This window comes from Oratosquilla oratoria, chromosome 33 (genome assembly GCF_046742065.1).
Source record: "Oratosquilla oratoria isolate Oo_2021 chromosome 33, ASM4674206v1, whole genome shotgun sequence".
Lineage (NCBI taxonomy): Eukaryota > Metazoa > Arthropoda > Malacostraca > Stomatopoda > Squillidae > Oratosquilla > Oratosquilla oratoria.
In genome coordinates this window covers 39,212,170-39,238,789 of record NC_134809.1, presented here as the reverse complement: position 1 = coordinate 39,238,789, position 26,620 = coordinate 39,212,170, and the positions used below count along the sequence as shown (strand labels likewise).

Sequence of the window (26,620 nt, the reverse complement as noted above, 5' to 3'; positions counted from 1 at the left end):
GACCAAATTCCCTCAAACTATATGATGGACTTTGGCTGTTTCCATGTCATGCTGCCCCACATCTTTGAAGAGGGACTCAGATTCAATTCAGATGGCTATATTGAGTTGCTGTCCACTGTTGTCAAGTGCTGGGTGGAGAGGGTAGCTGTGGGAAGACCATATATGTGGCAGCAGGACTCAGCTCTGTCACACCTCTGGGAAAACCCAGAAGTGGCTATCTGAGAACTTCTATGACTTCACCAGTCCTGACATATGTGGGGCGCAGTTGAAAAAAGACACCAGTCGTACTGTCTGCAACACCAAGGACAATCTGATTGCCAGGATCAAACTAATGTTCAAGTATCTCTCGAAGGACACTGTGAAGGGCGCATGCTGCAGGTTCATGTCCCGCTTGGAGGCTGTGGTGGAGGCTCAGGGTGGCTTCTTTGAGTGGGCTGTATTTGGCAAAAGATCCTCTAAGAGATGCACTTTGAATTTTGAGAATACATAAGTTTTTGGCCAAGATATAATGTTTTTCTTTCCTTTCAGAAAAAGTGTCAGATTTGTCCCGAACAGCCTGTATATATTATCAATGTCATGTTCAGTCTATATATTACCAGTATAATGTAAGAATAAAAAATAAATTAATTCACATGATCTCATACAGGGGGAAATAATGAGTATGGGCCTGGGAATCATTAGATCTATTTCTTTTCCACTATTAACCACTTTGGTACAATGACACCTACATAGATGTCATGAGGCTTGAGTGGGTGTACATGAGGATGCTGGCATCGGCATCTTGATTATATATATTTTTCGTAGATGTACATGAGTTACTCCCAGATTTTGTGAACTGGTTTGATCACATTTTCTGTGTTATATTATTACTCATAGTAAAAGAGAACAAGTAATACAGCAGTGACTATATTCTATAATGCAAGTAGTATGATGCAAATTACAAATGGCAGCCGATGCTGTGCATAAGAATTTGACTGGTACTGAAGTGGTTAATTATTGGTTCAGTTAAGAACTATATCAATAAAACTGTAAATATGGCATTGGGGGTATGAGGAATTATAATATTTACTACCTAATGCTAAGGTGGGATACTTCCAAGTCAATAAACATCCTGTTAATTTCTGTAGACATAGGTTGCCCCAAGCCAGTTCAGTTTCATCTTATAATGCACAGAGTATACTTTTTGGATATATTTTTAGGAAAAAGAAAAGAAAAACAGGGCTTTATACCCTGGGAAATATAGTAGTAGATGACTTTAATTTTATTTTGTTTTGGTTGTTTTGCATTTCTAAATTTCCAATTAACTAACAGTCTATGATTAGAATTAGTCTCAAGGAAGCACCTTTATATTTCTCTTTATTTTTGCATCTGAAGTTGATATATTATCAATGGCAGATTTTTGTTCAAATTGTCCAGTCGGCTTGATTTTATCTATACTATATTGATGTTAGTCACTATGACAGAAGCTATTTATGATTTTTGCATTGTTCGCCCACAATATACTTCCTCTCCAAAAGGTCATATGACATTTTATGTGTCCTTTCTTTACTTACTCAAGCATCAAAATCTCCCATTATAATAGCTGTGGTATCTTAATTAATATTATAATTCTCTTCCAGTGTTTCAATATACTCGTTTCTTCTCTGAATGTCCTTGTGATATATGAATCTGTTGGATATAATGTTTCTTTTATTGATATTCATAACACAGTACACAAGTCCTTCATTTGATAACTTCACCTCTTATACTGAATATTTGGTGAAAGTGATGGCTCTGTAATGATTTGCACTCCATGATTTCTTCCATCCTCTATTTCACTGTACAGGAGAATAGTGATGGAATGATGAAAAGACTTTTAATGATTCCAGTACAAGTACTGTTACTGCTCTAAACTTCTGATACTGACACGGGTCGTGCACCATACTATAAGTGGGTTTGGGTGGCTTACAGTAGCTTGGATGTAGCGTGGGTGAAGAGGGTTGCTACTGGGCTGCCAATACACATTTCTACCTCTATTGTCACACACTGTAAAGGTGGATTCATTGCTCTACAGCACACTCAGCCACTTGTCACTATCCCAACCACTATATGGGCAAAAAAAGACTATTGCATTTCTGTTTAAGGATGAGAAGAGTCTTCTTGGTGGGTCAGTGACTTGTGTACCCAAGCACCACAATACTACAATTTACAGTTTAAACTGACACCACGCCAAACAGTTCAGGGTTACTTTCCTTGATTTTCGTTGCAGTCACTCATGGGATAGACTCACCTGATGTTTTACAATTGTCTAGGCCCCTTTACTGGTCTTCAGTACCTTTCTAGGCCTCATTTTCTGAGTGGGAATGGATAGGCTATCTTCCCAGTGAAACTTGACAATCGAGCATCTAACACTTGTGAACACATGCCAACCTGTTCAGTTATTTACTTCATTGTATGACTGGTTTTCTTTAGGGCTACAATCTGGGTAATTGTTTCCTGCAATAAATCCTGACCAGAACCCATATTCACAACAGGGGGTGGGTGAGAAGAAGCAGTGCTGGGGGTGGAAAGGTGGGTACACACGGACTCCATACACAATTCCTCCCCCCACAGTGGCAAGACAACAGCTGAGCATGTTGATTTCTGGTGGAATGATTAGATCCATCCACAACGCTATGGTGGTAGATGGCACTTTCATATGGCATGAAAATTCAACCCCCATAAGAGTTTCCTTTTCCAACATTGTATTGGTCCAATGCAGTCCTGGAGGACCAATCCTACTTAGAGCATATTCCATCCTGGTTCTGAGGCTGATCCTTTAGTTTCATGAGAGAGGAAATATTTTACATCTTGTTGTAACAACCCCCTTTTATACCCCCATGGCAGAGTTATCCCAGCACAGTAATTACAAAATAGCAGGTGACAGGACCCAAGCCTACATGAACAAACTGGAACAATGGCTCAAAAATTATAGAATGGAAGCTTTAGAAATCAGAAATAATGTAGATAACTCCAGACAACCATAAATAAAAAAAGACACACATACATACATATACCAAAGGATACTAGGGGCAATGGATTTTGATCAGTTGATTGATCCTGGGGACTTCCAGTCCCTTGTCAGAGAATCAAGGAGACAATGATGAAGGCTTGATTATAACTACAATACAGAATGGGTGTGCTCATAATCTTTTCTTAATGTCGACTCAGTAATATACTTGACATCACACTTTATTTGACCCTCAGGATTAAATGACAATTTTTTTGCTGTACATTGCAGCTGCCCATGCCAGAAGAGAAAGGTGTGTTGGTATTTGCTGGCTGTAGTCAGTGGGAATATATTGGACGCAGAAATCTGAAGGTGCTTCCAGCCAAGCAACACTACACCCCATGTCTCATTGGGGGCCTTGGGGATATCAGGGTAGCTATGGTTGCTTCCCATTGTTCAGCTGCACATTCTGTTTGTGTCACCAGTGAAGGAAAAGTCTTTACTTTTGGTGAGTAGCTTTGTAAAACTTTGTAGCTTAGTGTTAGGAGAGACGTAATTTTCTTTCAGAAACATAGTGGTTTAATATTAAATATAAACTATTAATGCTGTATGTATAGCAAAGATATTTTTGATTTGGCTGGGTAGACAATTGTATTTAAATATGAATAATATCCAGGGCTTTGAATGTAGAGATATTAGTAAGTAGTACCAGAAATTACGTCACAAAAATGTATGCATTAGGGGGCCCAAGGCCCTAGTATTTAACTAATCTTCTCTTGCATTCCCTAGCCTTCTCTGCACTTTTCCACATCTTCAATAAATGTCTCTTCACCTTTCCCATTATGACAACTGGAGAAATAATCTAGTATTGGGCTTGATCGTGTTTGTGTATGGGAGTCTAAGAAGTGATCTTCTAGTGTTGATAAGAAATGGAGGGATTACAAAAATATGACTTGTGGCATGATATAGGGGATGGAAAAAGTTGCCAGATATCTTGATGAACACAATTTAGTACTCAAAACAGATTTTTAGTTTATTTCAATATACAGAGTGTTTACACAATGGGGTTGCCAGAGGCTGCCAATATTTTATCTATTTTACTCTGTATAAAAAGTTAAGATCAAAATACAGGAGTGTTGTCACCATCATAGATATATTTTGAAATGTTTAACAAAAATTCGTCAGTGTGCCAAATTTCTTTCAACTGATCACGGGGCTTGCCCTGTTAAAAATGTAGGGAACAATTAGCAGACAAAATCCTCATCTTATTGCATGTTCATTGAAAAAAGGTATTGTGCCACTTGATTGGAAAAGGGCAAAGGTGGTGTCAGTTCACAAAGGTGGAAATAAGGAAACATCACTAAGTTATAGGCAGTATAACTAACCAGCACAATAGTGGAATTATGTGAAAGGGTTGTAAAAGATTGATGGGCTAAATATCTTGAAAAGATGAACATTCTGACAGTCAGTTTGGCTTCAGATCTGAAAGGTAATGCATGTCAGACCTTTTACTCGAGTGTGATTGATGTGGTGCAAGAGAGAGGGGTGGGTGGACTGTGTCTACCTGGACCTAGGGAAGGCATTTGATAAAGTACCTCATAGTTGACATATGTGGAGATTGGAGCATGTCGGAGGAATGAGAGGCAAACTACTAGAATGGATTAATCTCTTCAGTACTAGCCAAATTCTCACACACAGCATTGGATGCCTAACGTATGATGCATCACATTGTTTGCATTATAAAATATAAAGTCACTGCTTTATTACTCATTCTTTCACTCTGAGTAATAATAAACACAGAAAACATGATCAAACCAGTTCACATAGTTTGGGGGTCACTTAGCTACAACTACAAAATATTGTCAAGACACTGACACCGGCATTTTTTGTCTACCCACTCACGCCTCATGATGCCTACATAGGCGTCATTGTATCAAAGAGCTTAAAGACTTTTTGAAGGAAAGATATATGAGGACAGTAGTAAAGGACAAGATATCCAACTGGAGAGCAGTAACGAGTGGAGTTCCACAAGGTTCAGTGTTTGCACAAAAAATGTTTCTTGTCTATGTTAATGACATGATGGAACGAACAACAAGCTATGCCATTATGTTTGCAAATGATGCAAAAATCATGAAAAAATGAGGAGAACAGTAGAATATTACAAAAAGATCTAGATACTATTTTTGAATGGAGACAAGAATAGGAAGTGAAGTTCAATACCAAAAAATGCAAAGTACTGGGAATGGGAAGCGAACTCATTGCAAAAGTACAAGGGGAGAAATACTTGGGAGTGTTGGTAAAAGACAACCTTTCACCTGACAGGCATATCAGCAGGATTGTGGGAGAGTCATATGGACTACTGCAGAAGATTAAAGTGGCGTATCATTATATGGATGAAGAGATGATGAAAAAGCTCATCGAAACCTTGATACATCCAAGACTGGAATATGTGTCAGTAGTATGTAGTAAAAATTAGCCCTAATTTTAACCACACCTCAAGAAATACTTATAATTGTTTTACATATGCTTATCAATCGATCACAACATTCTTCTTTTCATCTCCCACAGGTCGTAATGAGAAGGGACAACTCGGTGTGGGTGACTGTGAACCCAAGACAGGGATACAAATGGTAGAAACACTGAATGAATTCACCATCATATCCGCTGCTGTGGGACGCAACCATTCCCTCTTTTTGACAGACCGTGGTACAGTCTTCTCTTGTGGAGATAACAAATCAGGGCAGTGTGGTGTTGGTAACTCAAATGCCATCATCAACACTCCCTGCCGTATCAGTTTCAAGGATGCAAAGATCAAAAAGGTAGATTTGAGGCTCGGTGAACTATTAATGTTTTTTTTTTTTTCTAAGTTTATGCTTTTAAAAGAATAAATTAGCAACCCCCATATTAGGGGGGAATAAGCCTTTTGGCGTGTACAAGGGTTGTCCAGAAAGCATCCCTTTTGATGTGTCCTCTTATAACTGGTCATTTGTTGTCTGCTGCTGGACAGTCTTACTCGGCCAAGGAAACCCCCTCAGCAGTGAAATAATTGAAATCTATCAAGCCTATTTTAAGTAATCCTTTTTCTGCATTTTATAATTGTGGCTGCCACCAGGTGATTTTATTCAGCTAAGGGAAAATACCCCTGCAATGAAAGGGATAGAATTATCTTGAAATAGTCTCTTACAACATTTAACAGCTTTGATAATTTTTTGTGGTGGCTGCCAAATGATTTTATTGAGCTAAGAGAAGGCCTCTTTATGATGATGAAGGAACAGTAAACCTCAATCTATCATTAACTCCTTTGTTGCATTTCATGATTGGTTGTTTATTGTCTCTACTTCTGGATGAATTTATTCAGTTGAGGGAAGCAGTCTATAATGATAAGGATAACGCTATCAAGCTTGTTTTGATTAACCCTTTTGCCGCAATTGATAAATTAGTTTAGGTAATTTCTTTTGGCTACTGCTGGGGTGTTTCTTCAATAGAAGGAAACCCCCTCCATGGTGAAATGGGTAGTTGAGGTAGACCCAATTTTGTATCCTGCAAATCTTTGTTTATGATCTATTCTTTCAGGTTGCATGTGGTGGTGAATTTAGTGTTATTTTAGACACAAATGGATATCTCTACTCCTTTGGTCTTCCTGAATATGGACAGTTGGGTCATAACACAGATGGCAAGTACTTCTTGACAAGCACAAAGTTGACCTACCATTTTGAGGTGGCTCCCCGCAGAATCCCCATATTTGTTGAGCGAGGCAAAGATGGACATCCAACTCCTGTCACCAATGTTCAGATTATAGATGTTGCCTGTGGAATGAATCATACGGTGTGTATATTTTTAAATGTTTTATGGAATCCTAATTAGTTCTGTGATATATATATATATATATATATATATATATATATATATAAGGACTTTAATTAAGAATATTATTTGCTTATTTGTAAGGTGTAGAACTTTATTCAATATCAAGAAATTATATTCCACATCAGTAAGATGACTAGCAGTCCCTGGGCCATTAAGCAATGGACACCAGTTGATGACTAACCACTATTTAGTCACCCATCAGATTTTTAAGAGATGTTTCGGTGGGACACTGCTTATTTATTTGCACATAATGATTAGGAATTTCTGTAGATAGAATATACTCACTCACTCACTCCGCTGGATCTTGAACCTCGTGTAGATTCTGGTCCGCCAACAGTAATCCTCTCCATACCCTTCTGTCCTATGCTGCTTCCATCCAGGTTATTTTATCCATTCCTCTTCTGTCCATCTCCGCATCCACTCCATCCATCCATCTCATTTTGTCTGCTCATATACTTACAGTACAGAAATAGTGCTGTCTGTGTGAATACTAAACATCCTCCTTCACCTTCGGGTCATTCTCTGTGAGATCTCTCTGATTTTGCTGAAATTTGGTTTGTAGGTAGTTTTAGGGCCATAAACACATTTCAGAAATTTTAAGGTCAATCTGAACAACCATTCAGGAGATAAGACTTCAGATATTTTGAAGTCATATGAGAGGTCACTAACATTTGGCGACCAATAACTAGGGTAATAAAAGTCAGTTATATAGATATATATATATTTAGAATCGGAAAAAGACAAGGAGTCCAAATATCAGAGCTTTAGAATTCCAAGTTGAAGAAAAAAAAATCCCACTTTAGCAAAAATTTTAGGTCAATATTTGACCCCTGGGGTATTGCTCATCATGGTCATTTTGTTAGCGCTTCCCACTGCAACTGCCTTTCCCTCCCTATCCTCCTTCACACTTAGCAACTCCCTAAAATACTCTAACCATCTTCCTCTTACTGTCTTCTCTTCAATTATCATCTCTCCATCTGCACCTTTTACCTTTTCTTCTCTACTTGATTCGCCTCCCCTCTCTTAATTTCTTTCCAAAACATTTTTTTTTATTACTTTCAAAATTTTCTGTCATACTCTTACCCCATTTCACACCTGCTCTCCCCTTTGCCTCCTTTATCTTATGTTTTGCTTCTCTTCTCTTTGTACCTCTCATATAATTCCCTTGCCTTATTTTGCAACCAATCCGTGAAAGCTCGCTTCTCTTCTTCAACCTTCTTTGCTTCCTCATCCCACCACACTCTGCCCTTCCTTCTATTACCTCCCGTCCTCCCTGTTCCACACACCATCTTTGCACACCTTATGACTCCCTCCTTGAACCATTTCCATTCCTCCTCCACTCCTAGTTCTACTCTATCCTTCACTCCCTCCCACTCCTCAGCTTCTTCTTGTACTCCTTTTCTTTCTCATTTAAGCAGTTCACTCTAAGCACCTCCCTACCTGTTGTCCTTTTCCTCTTTCTCCATCTATCCTCCACTCTCAACTTACCTTCCACCAGAAAATGATCTGATATTTCCCCACTCTCTCCCCTTAGAACATGTACATCCTTAATTCTTCCTACTATATTCTAGTTACCACTATATAGTCCATTAACCCCTTCCATACGGTGACATCTACGTAGGCATCACGAGGAGCAAGTGGGTACGCGAGGATGCCGACATCGGTGTCTTGATTATATTTATTGTAGTTGTACCTGCGTGACCCTCATACTCTGTAAACTGGCTTCATCAGATTTTCTTTGGTTATCAAAATTCACGGGTGAAAGAGAGAACGATCGATACAGCCGTGACTTTATTTTTTAAAATGCGAGTATTATGAAGCAACATCATACATCTGGCAGCTAATGCTGCCCGCGAGATTTTGGCCCGGAGTGAAGTGGTTAACACTCTATCTACCACCCTTCCATCCACCACCCTCTCCCATGTATACTTATGCTTGACTTTCTTCCTAAATACTATATTTGCTACCATCAACTCTCCACTATGATTCTGGATCTCCACACTTCTCAACTACTCTGTCTATTGGTTCATTTCCTACCCTAGCATTAAGGTCTCCCATTACCACTACATTGACATTTCTCCCTAATCCCTCTATGCACTCATTTAAATCTATCCAAAAAGCCTCTGTTCTGCACTCTTCTCACTACCAGGCCCATAAGCACTTATAAAAACCCACATCTCCCTTCCCAGTTTCACCTTCATCCACATTAACCTTGAAGAAACCTCCTTCCTATCCACTACACATTTACGTATCTCTTCACTTACTAGTATAGCCACCCCTTCTCTTCCTCATCCTCTCTTCACTCCGGAGAACCTCCAACTACACTTCCAAACTCACACTCGCCCCTTCCTCTCAACTTAGTTTCACTCAATGCCAACACATCCATCTTTCTTCTCACAAACATACTGCCTATCTCTTCCCTTTTACTCTCATCTGTACCACATCCATGCACATTAAAAGACTCAAACCTTAGGGTACTGGTTGGAAAACTCCAAGACCCTCTTATGCCTTTGCTTTTTTAGGAATGTCCCCTTTGGGGCTACAGGGAGAAGGCTGCGTAGTCCTAATCCCTGTTCCATTTTTGTCGATTCATATGATTCAAGTGGGAAGACTTAGTGGCAATATTCTTTCCCCCCCACCACAGGGGAATGATAAAATCTTAAAAAAGAAGAAAAATGGTTACATTTCAAGTTAGATCCATTCATTTGAAAATTAAATCCATTCTTGTATACTTTCTATGTTTTATGTATTTAATGGTTACATCAAAGGATGACCATATCAAATTAGAAAGTTTTCAACTTGTGTATTGCTCTCAGAACGTTCATAAGTTCAGGCATGTGTGCATACATACATTGTACTAGGGTGGGCAGAAAAGTTCATAGGCTCACAATGATGCAATGGTCAAGTATGACCATATACGAGGTTCATTCAAAAAGTATCCGACCTTGGTCCATAAAAGGAAAAATAATTTACCATTCAGGAATCCATTTTTGTGGCAGTTGACGGCACCCTTACTGCGCATGCGTGGAAATTTTAAAAGCTGTAGTGCGCGCCAGTTCCCACCTGTTAAGGCTAGAGTGCAGTCATCCAGTACGTACGCGTCGGATTATCGTCCTTACGCAACATGTCGGAGCGCATCGTGCAGAGCTATTGCATTAAGTTCTGCCACAAGCTTGGTGATACGCAAGTGCAAACTATCCAGAAGATTCAGCAAGCCCTTGGCGATAAAGCCATGGGAATAACACAGATAAAGGAGTGGTATAACAGCTTCAAGCAAGGACAAACCTCAGTTGAGAGCAAGCCACGGTCTGGCAGGCCATCCACCAGCAGAAACGAAGAATTCATCGCGAATGTTCATTGAATAGTGGAGGACGACCGTCGTATAACCATCAACGAGATTGTCGGAGAAGTAGGAATAAGCACAGGATCAGTTCATACAATTCTAACCAAAGATTTGGCCATGCGACGAGTGTCTGCAAAATTTGTTCCAAAGTTGCTGGTGGAACAGCAGAAACAACTCCGCCTGGAAATTGCACAAGACCTGCTTGACTGTGCTAACAGTGATTCTGACTTCATGAACCATCATCACTGGTGATGAGACATGGGTGTATGGATACGACCTGGAAATAAAATTTCAGTCATCACAATTGAAGCATCAGACATCACCAAGACCAAAAAAAGCACGACAGGTTCGGAGCAACATCAAGGTAATGTTGACATGTTTTTTTTACTCCAGTGGTATTGTGGATCATGAATATGCACCAGCAGGACAAACAATTAATAAGGAGTATTATCTGGAAGTTATGGGACACCTTCGCGATGCTGTGCGACGAAAACGACCGCAAATGTGGGCTGCACGTAACTGGCAACTTCACCATGACAATGCACCTGATCCAAGCTCACCTGGCCAAAAACAATACTCCACTTGTTCGGCACCCTCCCTACTCTCCAGACGTGGCACCTTGTGACTTCTGGCTCTTCCCTAAACTGAAAACAACCCTTAAAGGGAAGCGCTTTGAGTCGAGAGAGGAAATTATGAGAAAAATGACGGCAAAGCTCTACAACATTCCAATTTCAGCATTCCAGAGATGTTACCAGCAGTGGCAGCACCGCTGGGAGAAGTGTGTGCACTCCCAAGGGGAGTACTTTGAAGGTGATTGAGTAAAAGTTTTGAAATGTACACAAATCTTTTCTTTATGGACCAAGGTCAGATACTTTTTGAATGGACCTCGTATGGTTTATTTTTCAACATAGTCTCCCCTGCAGTCCACACACTTCTTCCAGTGGTTTTGCAGCACTTGGATCCCGGTGGTATAGAAACTCTTGTCTTGGTCACCAAAAAAGTTATCAACGGCATATATGACCTCATCGTCAGTCCAGCACTGCTTCCCAGCCAAGTGTTTTTTCATGTTCAGGAACAGCAGATAGATAGTGCCACATCAGGAGAATATGGGGGGGTGATCAACCAGTTCAAAGCTACAGTCTTGCACAGCAGCCATTGCAACCACCAACTTGTGTGCAGGAGCATTGTCTTGGTGAAACAGGACCCCCTTCGTCAGTTTTCCAGGTTATTTTGACTTGATTGCCTTTCGCAGCTGCATCAGCAAGTTGGCATAGTATTCTCCATTGACAGTTTATCCTTTCTGAATGTAATCAATGAACACAATGCCTTTTGCATCCCAGAAAATGGAAGCCAACTCCCTCTCTGCCTACAATACTACCTTGGCCTTCTTTGGAGTGGGAGAAGAGGGGTGTTTCCACTGTATTGACTGCCATTTGGTCTCAGGGTCGAAGTGGTGGACCCAACACTCATCTTGGGTGAGGAAACATTCAAAAAAACTGACCAGATCTGCTTCAAAAAGTGACAAGTTTGCCTGTGACATGACCAGCCTGGTGTGCTTTTGATCAGATGTCAAAAGGTGTGGCACCCACCGAGCAGACACCTTCGACATGTCAAGTTCCTTGTGCAGAAAGTTCTCTACTCGTTCATGGGAGATGACTATGGTATTAGCTGTCTGATTAACAGTTAAATGTCTGTCATCTATCACCATGTGGTGAACATGGTCTATGTTTTCTTTGGTGGTCACTGTGGCAGGACGTCCCGACCTTGGGTCATCTTCAAGGCTCTCCCCACCCCTCATGAATTCAGCCTCCCGCTTTTGCACAGTTGATAAAGCTGGAGCATCATCCCCTAATGTTGCAACCATGTCAGCATGAATATCCTTAGGGGATAACCCCTTTTTCTGCAGATATTTGGTAATGCCACAGTACCAAGTTTTATCCATATGCACAAAGTGCCCCTGGTTCTTCTTTTCAAAGTTCTGACATACTGTATCTGCATCAGTTAACCTGAAAAGAATGCTGTTAGTATCCAAAAATGTTGAACTCAATGCATGAAATATTACACTACTGTGGCATAACTCCTTCTGAATCAGCCTATGAACTTTTCAGCTCACCCTCATATATACCTCTTCTATTTAGTCATCCTTTCCAGTTATGATTTCATATGAAGAGCATGTTTGAAAATATTTACTTATGGATTGAGACTGAGTTACAAAGATTTTTTTCTTCCTGTTTTTCTTGTTTAGGAAAGTGCCTTAATTAAATTTTATCATGCAATAGGTTGCAGTTGATTCCCAAAAACGGTGCTACTCCTGGGGTTTTGGTGGCTATGGCAGGCTCGGCCATGCAGAACAGAAGGATGAATATATTCCCCGCATCATCAAATTCTTCGATGGACCAAATCGAGGCATTCTTAGAGTGTTCTGTGGTGCTACTTTCACCGTTGGTCTTGGAGAACAAGGTAATTTTTACCAATTTTGATAGTATGTCTTGATATAGGTGTAAGTTTGAAAGAACTGTTCTGTTACCCTTTGTGCTGTAGGTGTAAATGAGCACACCTAGGTCTGTTAATGCAACACAAACCAACTGCCACTTGTGTAGATGTCTGGGCCCAGAGCATAAACCCACTTCGGGAATTGGTGGTGTCTTATATTCTGGGTTAGTGCCCAAAGTGGGTTTATGTCCTTGGCCCAGACATCCGCGCAAGTGGTAGTTGGCGAGTGTTGCATTAAAAGACCAAGGTGTATTTGTCTTTAAAGGAATAATATAGTCCCTATCCTGAAACCAAACAAACCAACAGAGAACCCAACATCCTGCCGATGTATTTCCTCCCATGTCAATGTATGTTGGAAAGATTGACATTTGAATCAAAACATGTACAATTAGTTGTTAGAGAAGTGTATGCTGTTGAATACACCTCTGTGTCTTGTGTTGTCTTTTTTCATTGTGCAATCTGTATTTACCTAGTTGTATTATACAGGAAGGGGAGCTATGCTTGTAATGACCTGTCTGTATCTTGTAACATCTAGTTTATTCTTAAATTCTTGTATGGTTGCTGTTCTTTGTGTTGTCAGTGTTTTTTCTTGTATAAGTGTAATATGCATATAGGAAGTGGAACAGTTATGTGTGATTGTTAGTGAGTCCATCTGTATATCTCCATTATGTTCAAGGTCTGTTTATGTGTGTTTGTGGGTGTATTTATTTACATAGTTGTATTATACAGGAAGAGAGCTATGCTTGTAGTGACCTGTCTTTGTATCTTTCAGTATCTAGTTTGTTCTTAAATTCATGTATAGTTTTTGCACATCCAATTTGTTCCAGATCTCTACCACTGTGTGGGGAAACTTATTTTTCAGATCTCTTCTATAAACATCCTTTTTTGAGTTTCTTTTAATGTCCTCTTGTTTTTCTCTTATCCCACTTTAATAAATCATCTCTTTTGAGGACTTCCATCCCTTTCATAATTCTGAATGTTGTCATGTGTTGGGTACAGTTCCGGCATTTTGTGTTGGTTTGCATTTGTCCATTTTAAGTGGAACCAATAGTGGTATGTGTTCATTTTGATGGATGTGTGGTGGCTGCTTGATATATATTTAGCTGATAACTACACAATAGGGTTTTGTCAGTCATACCCATGTAATGCAATTGTTCAATGTTAAAAAAGTTGTTAAAGTTTTACTGTTATAAAATGAAAGATTGTATGGAAAAGTATAGGGAAACCAAATATTAGTTAATTATTTGCCTTAGTTCAGACATGGGGGTTTAAAAAAGTTGCACATATGTCTTACACCACAAGAAGTAGGGTTGTGGGTCATGAGGAGGTGACTGACCTGTTTCTTCCATGATGTATGAGGAGAACAAAGGATGCATGGGTGGGTAGGTTTAGTATATGGACTCATTCACCCTGAGTTGGCAAACTTCATTTTAAGATGTATGGGAGCAAAATATAAACAGCCAAGTTTAAGAAAAGCCTTCACATCATGTGATGTATGTAGCAGTTTATGGGTTAAAGTAGGTAGGGGCCAGAACACACCCTTGCTTAACACCGACAATTACTTGAAAGTGTTCTGAGACAATGACCACCCACAGACATGGGCTGTCATACCAGTGTGGGATGCCTTGATTATAGCCATAAATTTTGGGGGAGAGCCTCATTTCACCATCACCTTCCACACCATTTCCCTGTTGATGGTGTCAAAAGGTTTTGTAAGGGCCATGAATCTATGGAAAGGTCTTATATTGTGTTCCCTGCTTTTTTCTATGAGTTGTCTGACCACAAAGTATCAGTGGTCCCTCTGTCCTTCCTGGATTCAGGCAGGTTGTCTCTGCAACAGAGGTTAAGGGAGAAACGTCAATGTAGTAGTATTGGGAAACCTTAATGCTAGGGTAGGAAATGAACCAGTTGATGGAGTGGTTGGGAAATGTCAAGTTCCAGGAAAGAATCATAGTGGAGAGTTGATGGTGGAGATGTGTCTAGAGAGTTGATGATAGCAAATACAGTGTTTTGGAAGAAAGTCAAGCATAAGTACACATGGGAGAGGGTGGTGGATGGAAGGGTGGTAGATAGAGCATTAATGGACTATGTAGTGGTAACTAGGAGTATAGTAGGAAGAGTTACGGATATACATGTGCTAAGGGGAGAGAGTGGGGGAATATCAGATCATTTTTTGGTGGAAGGTAAGATAGATGGAGAAAGAGGAAAAGGACAAAAGGTAGGGAGGTACTTAGACTGAACTGCTTAAATGAGAAGGAAAAGGAGGAATACAAGAAGAAGCTGAGAGAGGAGTGGGAGGGAGTGAAGGATAGAGTAGAGCTAGGAGTGGAGGAAGAATGGAGATGGTTCAAGGAAGTAGTCACAAAGTGTGCAAAGATGGTGTGTGGAACAAGAAGGATGGGAGGAAATAGAAGGAAGGGTAGTGAATGGTGGGATGATGAAACAAAAAAGGTTGTAGAAGAGAAGAAACGAGCTTTCACAGATTGGTTACAAAATAGGACAGGGAGTCATATGAGAGGTACAAAGAAAAGAGAAGTAAAGCACAAGGTAAAGGAGGCAAAGAGGAGAGCAGATGTGAAATGGGGTCAGAATATGACAGAAAATTTTGAAAGTAATAAAAAGATGTTTTGGAAAGAAATTAAGAGAGGATGAGGAGGCAAATCAAGTAGAGAAGAAAAGGTAAAAGGTGCAGATGGAGAGATGATAATGGAAGAGAATGCAGTGAAGGGAAGGTGGGCAGAGTATTTTAGGGAGTTGCTAAATGTGAAGGAGGATAGGGAGGGAAAGATAGTTGCAGTGGGAAGTGCTAAGAAAATAGCTGTGATAAGTGAGGAAAATGGAGGAAAAATAAGGAAGGATGAAGTGAAGGCAGTTGTAAGATGATGAGAGCAAGTAAGGCGCCTGGTCTGGATGGATGCCATGCACAATGTCTGAAGAAAGGAGGTACAGTGATGGTGGACTGGCTGGTGAGGTTATTTAATATTTGTTTGAGAGAGGTTAGAGTGCCGGAGGACTGGAGGAGTGCCTGTATAGTTCCACTTTACAAGGGAAAGGGGGACAAGTGTGAGTATAGTAGTTTCAGAGGGAGCTTGTTAAGTGTAGTTGGGAAGGATTAACAGAGGGAGTAATTGGTTAGGAACAGTGTGGATTTAGGATAGGTAGAGGTTGCGAAGGTCAGATTTTTGTGGTAAGACAGATAAGTGAGAAAGCTATAGGAAAAGGTAAGGATGTTTTTTGGGCTTTTATGGATCTGGAAAAGGCTTATGACAGGGTAGGCAGGAAGGCACCCCCTCATTTCTCACTCTATCCAGCCTAGTAACCTCCATCATACTTCTCAGACACCGCATCTCAAGCACATTTAAACTCCTTCTCTCCTTCTCTCTTATGTTACATGTTTCTGCCCCATACAGTGCTTTTGGCACAATCACTCCTTCATACAATCTCCTCTTACCCTTTTAATCATTTTATACAAAGCAATTATTTAGTTGCTTATGTATTATTTCATAAATATGATACTTTTTTTTCGGACACAGCAGGGTGGAATTTTCCATTTGCAGATTTTCTCATTAGAAATGTTCAGATCTTGGAGGTTTTCAGATATCGGAGTTGCAATTAAAAGATTCTTAATCTGCGTCTAAGTATGATTTAAATTTAGTATTTTAACTTAATTTGTGATGAATTTGTTGCACTTAGATATTGAAGTTGATATAAGGTAGTGTTTCAGTGGAATATTAGGATCACATGAAGAATCATCGCCCCAGACTTTGATAGGGTGACAATTCTACATGTGGGCCATCCTAGGGTGACAATTCTTCATGTGGGTCATTTTTGGGTTTACGAATCTTTGGTTGTATAAATGGATGGCAATAAGCATAACCCCCATTCAACCTAACCAAACGTAGCCTAGACTAACCTAACTTAACCTAACGTAGCCTAGACTAACCTAACTTAACCTAACGTAGCCTAGACTAACCTGACCTAACCTAACTTAACCTAATCTCTACTCCACTGTTGATATTCGGCGCTGGGGTGACAATTCTTCAGGTGGGATCTCATGGGGTGACGATTCTTCATGTGGGCGTTCTGGGGTGACAATTCTTCATGTGACCCAAATATTATTTAGTACTAATTCTATGTCTTATTGCATTGCTTCTGACCCAGGGAATGTGCAGAAGACAGGGATGACCCTTCATCCATAAGGGGCTAAGATAAAAGCAAAACAAATTGGTGATGGATGGGAGTGGGATGATGCATGCCGTGGCAGGCTCCCTCCCTTATCAGAAAGAATAAGCCTCTCTCTCCCTCTCTCTCATTAATTGGATATGTTTGATTATATAATATGGAGTATATTATGTACTATGAAATGTGAATGATTTGGGTGTATAACTGACCCCCTCTCCTCCCCCTTAATAGGGTGAATGGGCCTTTGATACAAATATACTAGACATATATATTTGAAGTCTTCGGGGAACAGGAAGAAAGTTACGATATACATACATACATATACCAAGGCTTTTTCCCCCTTACTAGGGAGGTAGCCAAAAGGGTAAAGGCATAAAATCATTCCCACCCATTCCATCCCTGAAAACACTCCACACCCCTCCACCCTCCCTCCCATCTTAGCACCTCCTAGATGACGGGTCATCCTTGCATCCTGTCCACTGCCCTGGGTCAGAAGCAGTGTCGCAAGACACAGCACATCCACAGCAAGGCCGCTTCATTAAATCGGCGACCCCCCTCTCCATCCCCCCATATAAAGGAGAGGACGGGGAGAAATCCCTTCGGGCTGCGTCAAAATTTTGCTCACACACACTACCTCACCCCCCATCCCCCCGTCCATTCCACCTCATGCATCACATCTTCCATATACAACCAATCTACATTCACCCCTGTCTTCTGTCCTCTCCCGTCCTTCCTCAACAGACATTCCCCTCTTCCCCAAAGCCTCCTTCATCCCATCCATCCATCTCATCGTAGGACGTCCTCTTCATTACCTTCCATACCTCCTTTACTAGTCTTTCTTCACTCATTCTTTCCATGTGTCCAAACCATCCTAATACTATTTCATCAACCCTATCTCCCAACTCCCTTTCCACCCCTGTTCTCCTCCTCACCTCCTCATTTCTCACTCTATCCAGCCTAGTAACCCCCATCATACTTCTCAGACACTTCATCTCAAACACATTCAAGCTCCTTCTCTCTTCCTCTCTTATGTTCCATGTTTCTGCTCCATACATTATTTTGACACAGGAAGGGTAAACTAAGAATCTGCATAAGTTTGTACAAGTTCTGAGAGTGAGTGTCATTGGCAATAAATAACTGAAGTGAAGGATATGCCTTTGACAAAAATTGATTGCAGTATATAGACCACATCGCTTTCCGATGCTTGGAATAGTATGAAGGTGTGCATTGCAATACTCATGTGGGGGCAGCATCATAGGGCTGGATAAAATAGTATGAGCTAGTCTGGTAGTAGTAGGCAGAACGCATGAGACAGGGGCGGAGGTAGGTGTTAATTCTTTAAAGAGAGGTGGCAATTTGTCCTTAGTAGGTAAAATATCAATAGTAGGTAAGGAATGCTTCATTTTCCGTTGTGATGCTTTTGACATTTGGGAGGAATGCGCATGCTTTTGACATTTGGGAGGAATGCACATGCTTTATCCAGCAGCTTGCATTGGTAGAAGTACTTGGTTCTGGTGATGTGTTCTTGGAAGAACTTTCTTCAGACGAGAACTGGCCACTGGGCTGCAGAGAGTGTCTGAGGGGGGAAGGAGAGGAAATGTTTGATTCTCATTGGGGGAGAAAGATTGAATGGCAAGGGATAGGAGACACAATTTGCACTGAGTCTTAGTCTGTTTGTGACTGCTTAGCCATGTGAATATTGTCATTGGACAAAAGAGAAGTTGCTGAAGGCAGAACATGGGAGAAATGATTTGCATAAGTGATACCATTTTGGGAGGAATAACTGGCAATGTCATGTTACTTCATAGTATTTGACACAATGAGGACATCAGCAGGGAATTGAATACAAGCTACATACAATGTAACCAGAATAGAGGGACATGCATCAGTGAAGCTGATGTCAAGCATACTTTTACCAAGAATTGGAAATGGAATACTATCCATGTTGCAAAGCATGATCAGGGGGTTCAAGGATAGTGACTTACATTTTAGCTGTACAGAAGTTTTGGAAACTCTGTGTTGAGATAATATTGACTGGGGAACCTGTATTCATGAAAAGGGAAAGAGGTAGGGTACAGACATGGAGGACTGGTAAGGTACAAGATAGTCGTAGGGTGAGTATGACATGAAGGTACAGTGGCTTGGTAACAAGGGGATGGAACCTTTGACTAGTATGCTCAAGCCTGAAGCACATGACAGTGATCGAAGGAATGAGAACACCTGCCACACATTGTTCATCATAGTGACAACAGGCATAAATTAGAGCTCCTGAAATACTTTAAAAACGGAATGTCTTAACAGTGATACAATTACAGAATACCTAGGGTGTGATATATGGGAAGGGGAGTGCTCATGGATACCGAAAATGGTAAATTTACAACATAAATAGTGTGTAATTGAAGTAAAATAGAAAATGATGACAGGCCTGAGAAACCCTAAGATGGCCGTCCATTGTGTTACAATATAAACATGTACCCAGAGCCATCTACTGGCACAATGGCGAAGCAAAATGTAAACATAGGTTTCAGATCACCAAGAGGCACAAAAAGACTTCTATTTGATAATGGGGATGAGGGTCATTTCTCTGGATTTAGTGGGTATGAAAGAAGACTAATAGAGTTATAGACATAGCTACATGTATCATAGGCACTCCCTGCTCTAGTAGGGTGAGTGCACGGGTCTTCTCCTCCATAGTGAGCTTTGTATGTTCCATTGTGATCAGCTGGAATCGTTTGGCAGAGCTTCAAAGTTCATTAAAGTCTGTGAGAAGTGTGAACAGGGAGCAGAGCATCACAGATCCTCTCTCACTGGGTGCTGGGAGCAGACTGAGGCATCCCACATGGGTGAGGGGAGGAGTCAGCCAGGCTGATGTGAGCCACGTCACTCCAAGCTTCTCCCACTATTTGTATGGCGGGAATGCCGTGGAAAGGTACCCTACAAATCTCGTGGGAACGTTTCACTTGCATTTTTCATGGGAACATTTCCTTGCTGACACTGTAATGTTGATCTAGTGATTGTGTCAGACTTTTTTTTTTTTTTTCCCTCATTCTATAACTTTTACATTGAATAATTAAATTGGGGTTGCCGATTTAATGAAGCGGCCTTGCTGTGGATATGCTGTGTCTTGTGACATTGCTTCTGACCCAGGGCAGTGGGTGAGATGCAGGGATGACCAGTCATCCAGGAGGTGCCAAGATAAGAGGGAGGGAAGAGGGTGGAGGGTAGTGGAGTATGTTAGGGATGGAATGCGTAGGAGTGGGATTTATGCCTTTGTTTTTTTGGCTACCTCCCTTGTAAGGGGGAAAGCCTTTGGTACATGTTATGTATGACTTTCTCTATACAATAGTCGCTAATTTTTCATGGCATACCATTTTCTTATTCTTGCAGGTGTGTTCTTGTGGGGCCAGACAAAGAGGACTGGTGAAGCAAACATGTACCCCAAGCCAGTGCAGGACCTGTATGGATGGGATGTCCGTTCTGTAGGATGTTCCACCACTTCAGTTGTAGTGGCAGCAGATGACAGTGTTATCTCCTGGGGCCCATCACCCACTTATGGAGAACTGGTAAAAAAAAATTTGGTTAAGTTAATGGTAAAAAGCTTAGGGGTGACATTAGTGAAATGTATGAAATAGTCTTTTAAAGGGGATCTGATTTAGAGAAATAATCTCTCATCAATTTCAGCACAAAAAATTGAATTTGCAGTTCTTGTTTTTTTCACAACTTTGAATTTGGGGAATTCATCAATCCATAGCCTCATGTCTCTCTTGCAGAAGAGCCTCAACCATTAGATAACCAGTAACATCCTCCAGGTGGGGTCCACAAGTCACTCAGGGAAGGTTTATTGTGCAGTTATCTAGGAATTGTAAGTGTGAGGCATTGTAGTATGAGGTGTTCTGTGTCTTTTATGTGGTGGTTGCAGCTGGGGCAGTTTGAATTTGTGGCAAGGCCTATTCTGTGTTGGTTTCAATGCAGGATGCAGATCACTACAAGAAGACCTGAACAAAGTCTGGAAATAGAGTCAGAAGTGTGAAGTGAATTTCAACATCAAGAAATGTAGTATAATGGAATTTGGAAAAAGCAAAACTAGAATATCGGGACAATATAAAATTGGTACAAAGGAAGTTAAAAAAGTCAACTCGGAAAGGGACCTAGAAGTAACTATCACCAATGACATGGCACCAGACAAACGTATCAACAAATGATTTGGAGAAACTTTCAACTTATTGAGATCAACAAAAGTGGCCTTTGACTACATGGATGAAGAAATAGTAAAGACCAATATTGGAGTACACTGTAACACTATGGACACCTAGTACTAAAAAGAACATAAATTAGAAAGAATTCAAAGAGCAATGGCAAAGATGGCACCAACACTCCAAAGTTTACGGACAAAGATTGGACAAACTCGAACTGCCAACCCTGGAACAAAGAAGAGAAAGAGGAGACCTGCAAACCATCTACAGAATTATGAAAGGGATGGAAGTCCTTGATAGAGAGGACTTACTAAAGTAGCATAGGAGAATAACAAGAGTGCACGAAAAGAAACTTACAAAGGATAGTTACAGAAGAGATCTGAAAAAGAATAGCTTCCACCACCGAGTGATAGATATCTGGAACAGGCTGAATGAGGAAACAGTGAGTGTGAAATCTATACAAGAATTCAAAATCAAACTGGATGCTGAAAGATACAAAAGTGGGTCACTATGAGCATAGCTCTCTTCCCATAAAATATAACTATGTAAATTCATCAGAATTTCAATTTGAGAGTGACATTTTTGCAATTTAACCAGCGAAAGTGTTAATCTAATAAGTAACAAACAGAAAGAAGACTTGGGAAAGTTGACTAACAAAACAGATGGAATTTTTTTTAATGTGGAGAGCCATAAAAACCATCGGAAATTCAAAATTATTCCCGCCCTTTTAACATGAAGCAGTAGGTGTAACTCAAGGTAAAATACCACCACTAAAACAGCAATGCAGTATTGACCAGCTGTGATGCATAAGGGGGAGTGGGTGGGGGATGGGGGTGAGGGAGTATGTATGAGAAATAAATTGACGCACCCTAAGGGATTTCTCCCCGTCTTCTCCATTTCTGCATGAGGGGATGGAAAGTGGGGATCACCAAATTAATGAAGCAGCCATGCTATGGATGTGCTGTGTCTTGCGACACTGCTTCTGACTCAGGGCAGTGGACAAGATGCAGGGATGACCTGCCATCCTGGAGGTGCCAAGATAAGAGAGGGTAGAGGGGAGTGGAGCATGTAGGGGATGGAATGGGTGGGAGTGATTTCTGTGCCTTTGTCTTTTGGCTACCTCCCATGTAAGGGGAAAAAAAGCCCTTGGTATATGTATATATGTACAACACTAGAAAATAGAAGAATAATTAAAAGAAAAAAAAAATAACAGAGAATTCCATCTTCACCAATAAAGATATAGAAGAGGCCATAAAGAAACTGAAAAAACCCAAAGCTGTAGGCCCAGACAAGATCTTAAGGAGCCACCTAAAACACCTCGGCCAAACAGCCATAAGAGCCTTAACTGGCATTTTCATGCACTGGTTGCACAACAAAACCCCAAATATTTGGGGGGATCTCATAATCCCAGTCTTGAAACTCAGCAAACAAAAACCCTTCCTCATGCTGACTTATCTCATTACTGTCCACAGTATTCAAAAATGAAAAAGGCTGATGACAATAATCAAATCAGAAGTACCTCTCTTGAAACCCAGCAAACAAAATCCCTTCCTCATGCTGACTTATCTCATTACTGTCCACAGTATTCAAACTGAAAAAGGCTGATGACAATCAAATTAGAAGTACCTATCTCCTTTACCAAACATAGTTTCAAGGAAGGTTAGTTGACCAGCACTCTGCTTACAAACTACAATAAGTGCTGGAACAGTTAAAAACATTATGATAGTCATAGACATAAACAAGGCTTTGGACAAGGTCCCTAGACATGTACTACTCAAAGAGATCATTGGAACAGACATACATAACAGTGAAAAGAAGTAACCAACCTTATAGCAGGAAGACTGCAAAATAACCCAAGACAAACAAATTTCAGGAACAAATAGGCAGTGTAGTGGATTCCCTTTGTGCAATACGTCCACCATTACTATTCAATCTCTTCATGAGTGATCTCCCAACTGCAGCAGAGTAAATACAAAATTGCAGTAAAGAACACCCAATTCTACTTAACCCCTTCCATACGGTGCCGCACACGTAGGCGTCATGAGGAGCAAGTGGATTCGCGACGCTGCCATATCGGCGTCTTGATTATATTTATTGTAGTCGCCCCTGTGTTTTTACATTCTCCCAAATGCACCCTGAATCCCATTCTCTGTGGTTTTCAAAATTCGCGGGTGAAAGAGAGAACGATCGATATAAGCGGTGACTATATTTTATGATGCGAATATTATTACGTTACGTCATATGGCTGGCATTGGCTGCTGCCCGCGAGATTTAAGTCCCGTACTGAAGTGGTTAAAGGAACTAGAAAACTGGCCCAAAAATAACAGAATGGAAGTTTCAGCCCAGAAATCAAAAGTGACGCTACTCATATGAAACATACATATACCAAGGCTTTTTCCCCCTTACAAGGGAGGTAGCCAAAAAGGAAAAGGCATAAAATCATTCCCACCCATTTCATCCCTGAATACACTCCACACCCCTCCACCCTCCCTCTCATCTTAGCACCTCCTGGATGACGGGTCATCCCTGCACCTTGTCCACTGCCCTGGGTCAGAAGCAGTGTCGCAAGACACAGCACATCCACAGCAAGGCCGCTTCATTAAATCGGCGACCCCCCCTCTCCATCCCCCCATGCATAAAGGAGAAGATGGGGAGAAATCCCTTCGGGCTGCGTCAAAATTTGCTCACACATACTACCTCAACCCCCCCATCCCCCCACCCATTCCACCTCATGCATCACAACATCATCCATATACAACCATTCTCCATTCACCCCCTGTCTTCTGTCCTCTCCCGTCCTTCCTCAACAGACATTCCCCTCTTCCCCAAAGCCCCCTTCACCCCATCCATCCACCTCATCCTAGGATGTCCCTTCATGTTCACTCCCTCCACATCTGCCTTCCATACCTCTTTTACTAGTCTTTCTTCACTCATTCTTTCCATGTGTCCAAACCATCCTAATACTCTTTCATCAACCCTATCTCCCAACTCCCTTTCCACCCCTGTTCTCCTCCTCACCTCCTCATTTCTCACTCTATCCAGCCTAGTAACCCCCATCATACTTCTCAGACACTTCATCTCAAACACATTCAAGCTCCTTCTCTCTTCCTCTCTTATGTTCCATGTTTCTGCCCCATACAGTGCTGTTGGCACAATCACTCCTTCATACAGTCTCCTCTTACATCCATTCCCAGATGTCTATTCCTCATTACACTTTTTAATCCACCAAGGCATTTACTCGCTTCTCTCAATCTACATTCTACCTCCACCTTCACTCCACCTTTTCCTGCCACATTTGCACCCAAATATCTAAAACTATCCACTTCTTCCAGTTGCTCTCCCTTAACCCCTTCCATACGGTGCCGCACACGTAGGCGTCATGAGGAGCAAGTGGATTCGCAACGCTGCCATATCGGCGTCTTGATTATATTTATTGTAGTCGCCCCTGTGTTTTTACATTCTTCCAAATGTGCCCTGAATCCCATTCTCTGTGGTTTTCAAAATTTGCGGGTGAAAGAGAGAACGATTGATATAAGCGGTGACTATATTTTATGATGCGAGTATTATTACGACACGTCGTACGGCTGGCATTGGCTGCTGCCTGCGAGATTTAAGTCCGGAGTGAAGTGGTTAATGCTCACTCCCAGATTACTGCCACTTTCACCCCTTGTACATCTCATCACCTTACTTTTACCCACATTTATCTTCAGCTTTCTTCTATCACACACTCTCCCAAACTCTGTCACCAACTTCCTCAAGCCCTCCTCCGATCCTGCCACAAGCACAGTGTCGTCCGCAAACAACAGCTGGCTCACCTCCCACTTTTCTCCATTTTCTTTAACCATCTCCAATCCTTGACCCACTACCCTTGCATGTACCTCTCGCATTACCCCATCTATGTATAAGTTGAACAACCAGGGCGACATAATGCATCCTTGACGAAGTCCCACCTTTACCTCGAACCACTCACTCTCTCCATTTCTAATCCTGACACAAGCTCTACTACTCTCATAAAAACTCTTGACAGCTCCTAGAAGCTTTCCTCCTATCCCGTATATCCTCAAAAGCTCCCACAGTGCCTTTCTGTCTACCCTGTTGTAAGCCTTTTCCAGGTCCATAAAGGCCCAAAAAGCATCCTTCCCCTTTCCTATAGCTTTCTCACATATCTGTCTTACCACAAAAATCTGATCTACACAACCTCTACCCGTCCTAAATCCACACTGTTCCTCACCAATTACTCCCTCTGTTCCTCTCCTAATCCTCTCAATCAAGATCCTCCCATAAGCCTTCCCAACTACACTTAACAAGCTAATCCCCCTGAAACTACTACATTCACACTTGTCCCCTTTTCCCTTGTAAAGTGGAACTATACAGGCACTCCTCCAGTCCTCCGGCACTCTACCCTCTCTCCAGCAAACATTAAATATCCTCACCATCCAGTCCATCACTGTACCTCCTTTTTTTAGACATTCTGCATGGCATCCATCCAGACCAGGTGCCTTACCTGCTTTCATCATCTTAACAACTGCCTTCACTTCATCCTTCCTTATTTCTCCTCCATTTTCCTCACTCATCACGGTCATTTTCTTAGAATTTCCCACTGCAGCTATCTTTCCCTCTCTATCCTCCTTCACATTTAGCAACTCCCTAAAATACTCTGCCCATCTTCCCCTTACTGCCTTCTCTTCCATTATCATCTCTCCATTTGCACCTTTTACCTTTTCTTCTCTACTTGATTCGCCTCCTCTTCCTCTCTTAATTTCTTTCCAAAACATCTTTTTATTACTTTCAAAATTTTCTGTCATACTCTTACCCCATTTCACATGTGCTCTCCTCTTTGCCTCCTTTACCTTTTGCTTTACTTCTCTTTTCTTTTCTTTGTACCTCTCATATGACTCCCTCGTCCTATTTTGTAACCAATCTGTGAAAGCTCGCTTCTTCTCTTCTACAACCTTCTTTGTTTCCTCATCCCACCATTCACTACCCTTTCTTCTATTCCTGTCCTTCTTGTTCCACACACCATCTTTGCACACTTTGTGACTCCCTCCTTGAACCATCCCCATTCCTCCTCCACACCTAGCTCTACTCTATCCTTTACTCCCTCCCACTCCTCCTTCAGCTTCTTCTTGTACTCCTTCTCCTTTTCCTTTTCATTTAAAGAGTTCACTCTAAGCATCTCCCTACCTTTTGTCCCTTTCCTCTTCCTCCATCTATCCTCCACTCTCAATGATCTGATATTCCCCCACCCTCTCCCCTTAGCACATGTACATCCTTAACTCTTCCTATCATAATCCCATTTACCACTACATAGTCCATTAACACCCTGTCTACCACCCTTCCCTCCACCACCCTCTCCCATGTGTACTTATGCTTGACTTTCTTCCGACACATTTCCACCATCAACTCTCCACTACGATTCTTTCCTGGAACTCTACATTTCCCAACCACTCCATCAATTGGATCATTTCCTGCCCTAGCATTAAGGTCTTCCAGTACTATTACATTGATATTTCTCCCTAAATCCTCTATGCACTCATTTAAATCTATCCAATAAGCCTCCCTTTCTTCTACACT

General features: G+C 41.2%; 1 protein-coding gene across 2 annotated transcripts in view; it reads left to right on the top strand.

Annotated features, from left to right (window-relative positions):
- The window catches only part of LOC143017848 (protein RCC2 homolog), a 59,626-nt gene that overhangs the window by 6,552 nt on the left and 26,454 nt on the right, over positions 1-26,620 (top strand). For both annotated transcript variants that reach the window (XR_012965713.1, XM_076172813.1), the window contains exons 2-6: positions 3,260-3,476; positions 5,537-5,787; positions 6,542-6,793; positions 12,458-12,638; positions 20,241-20,416. Coding sequence is in view for 1 of the 2 variants with exons in the window: in XM_076172813.1 (XP_076028928.1) it covers positions 3,260-3,476; positions 5,537-5,787; positions 6,542-6,793; positions 12,458-12,638; positions 20,241-20,416 (1,077 nt within the window). In the remaining variant the exon portion in view is untranslated. The remainder of the gene's footprint in view (positions 1-3,259; positions 3,477-5,536; positions 5,788-6,541; positions 6,794-12,457; positions 12,639-20,240; positions 20,417-26,620) is intronic.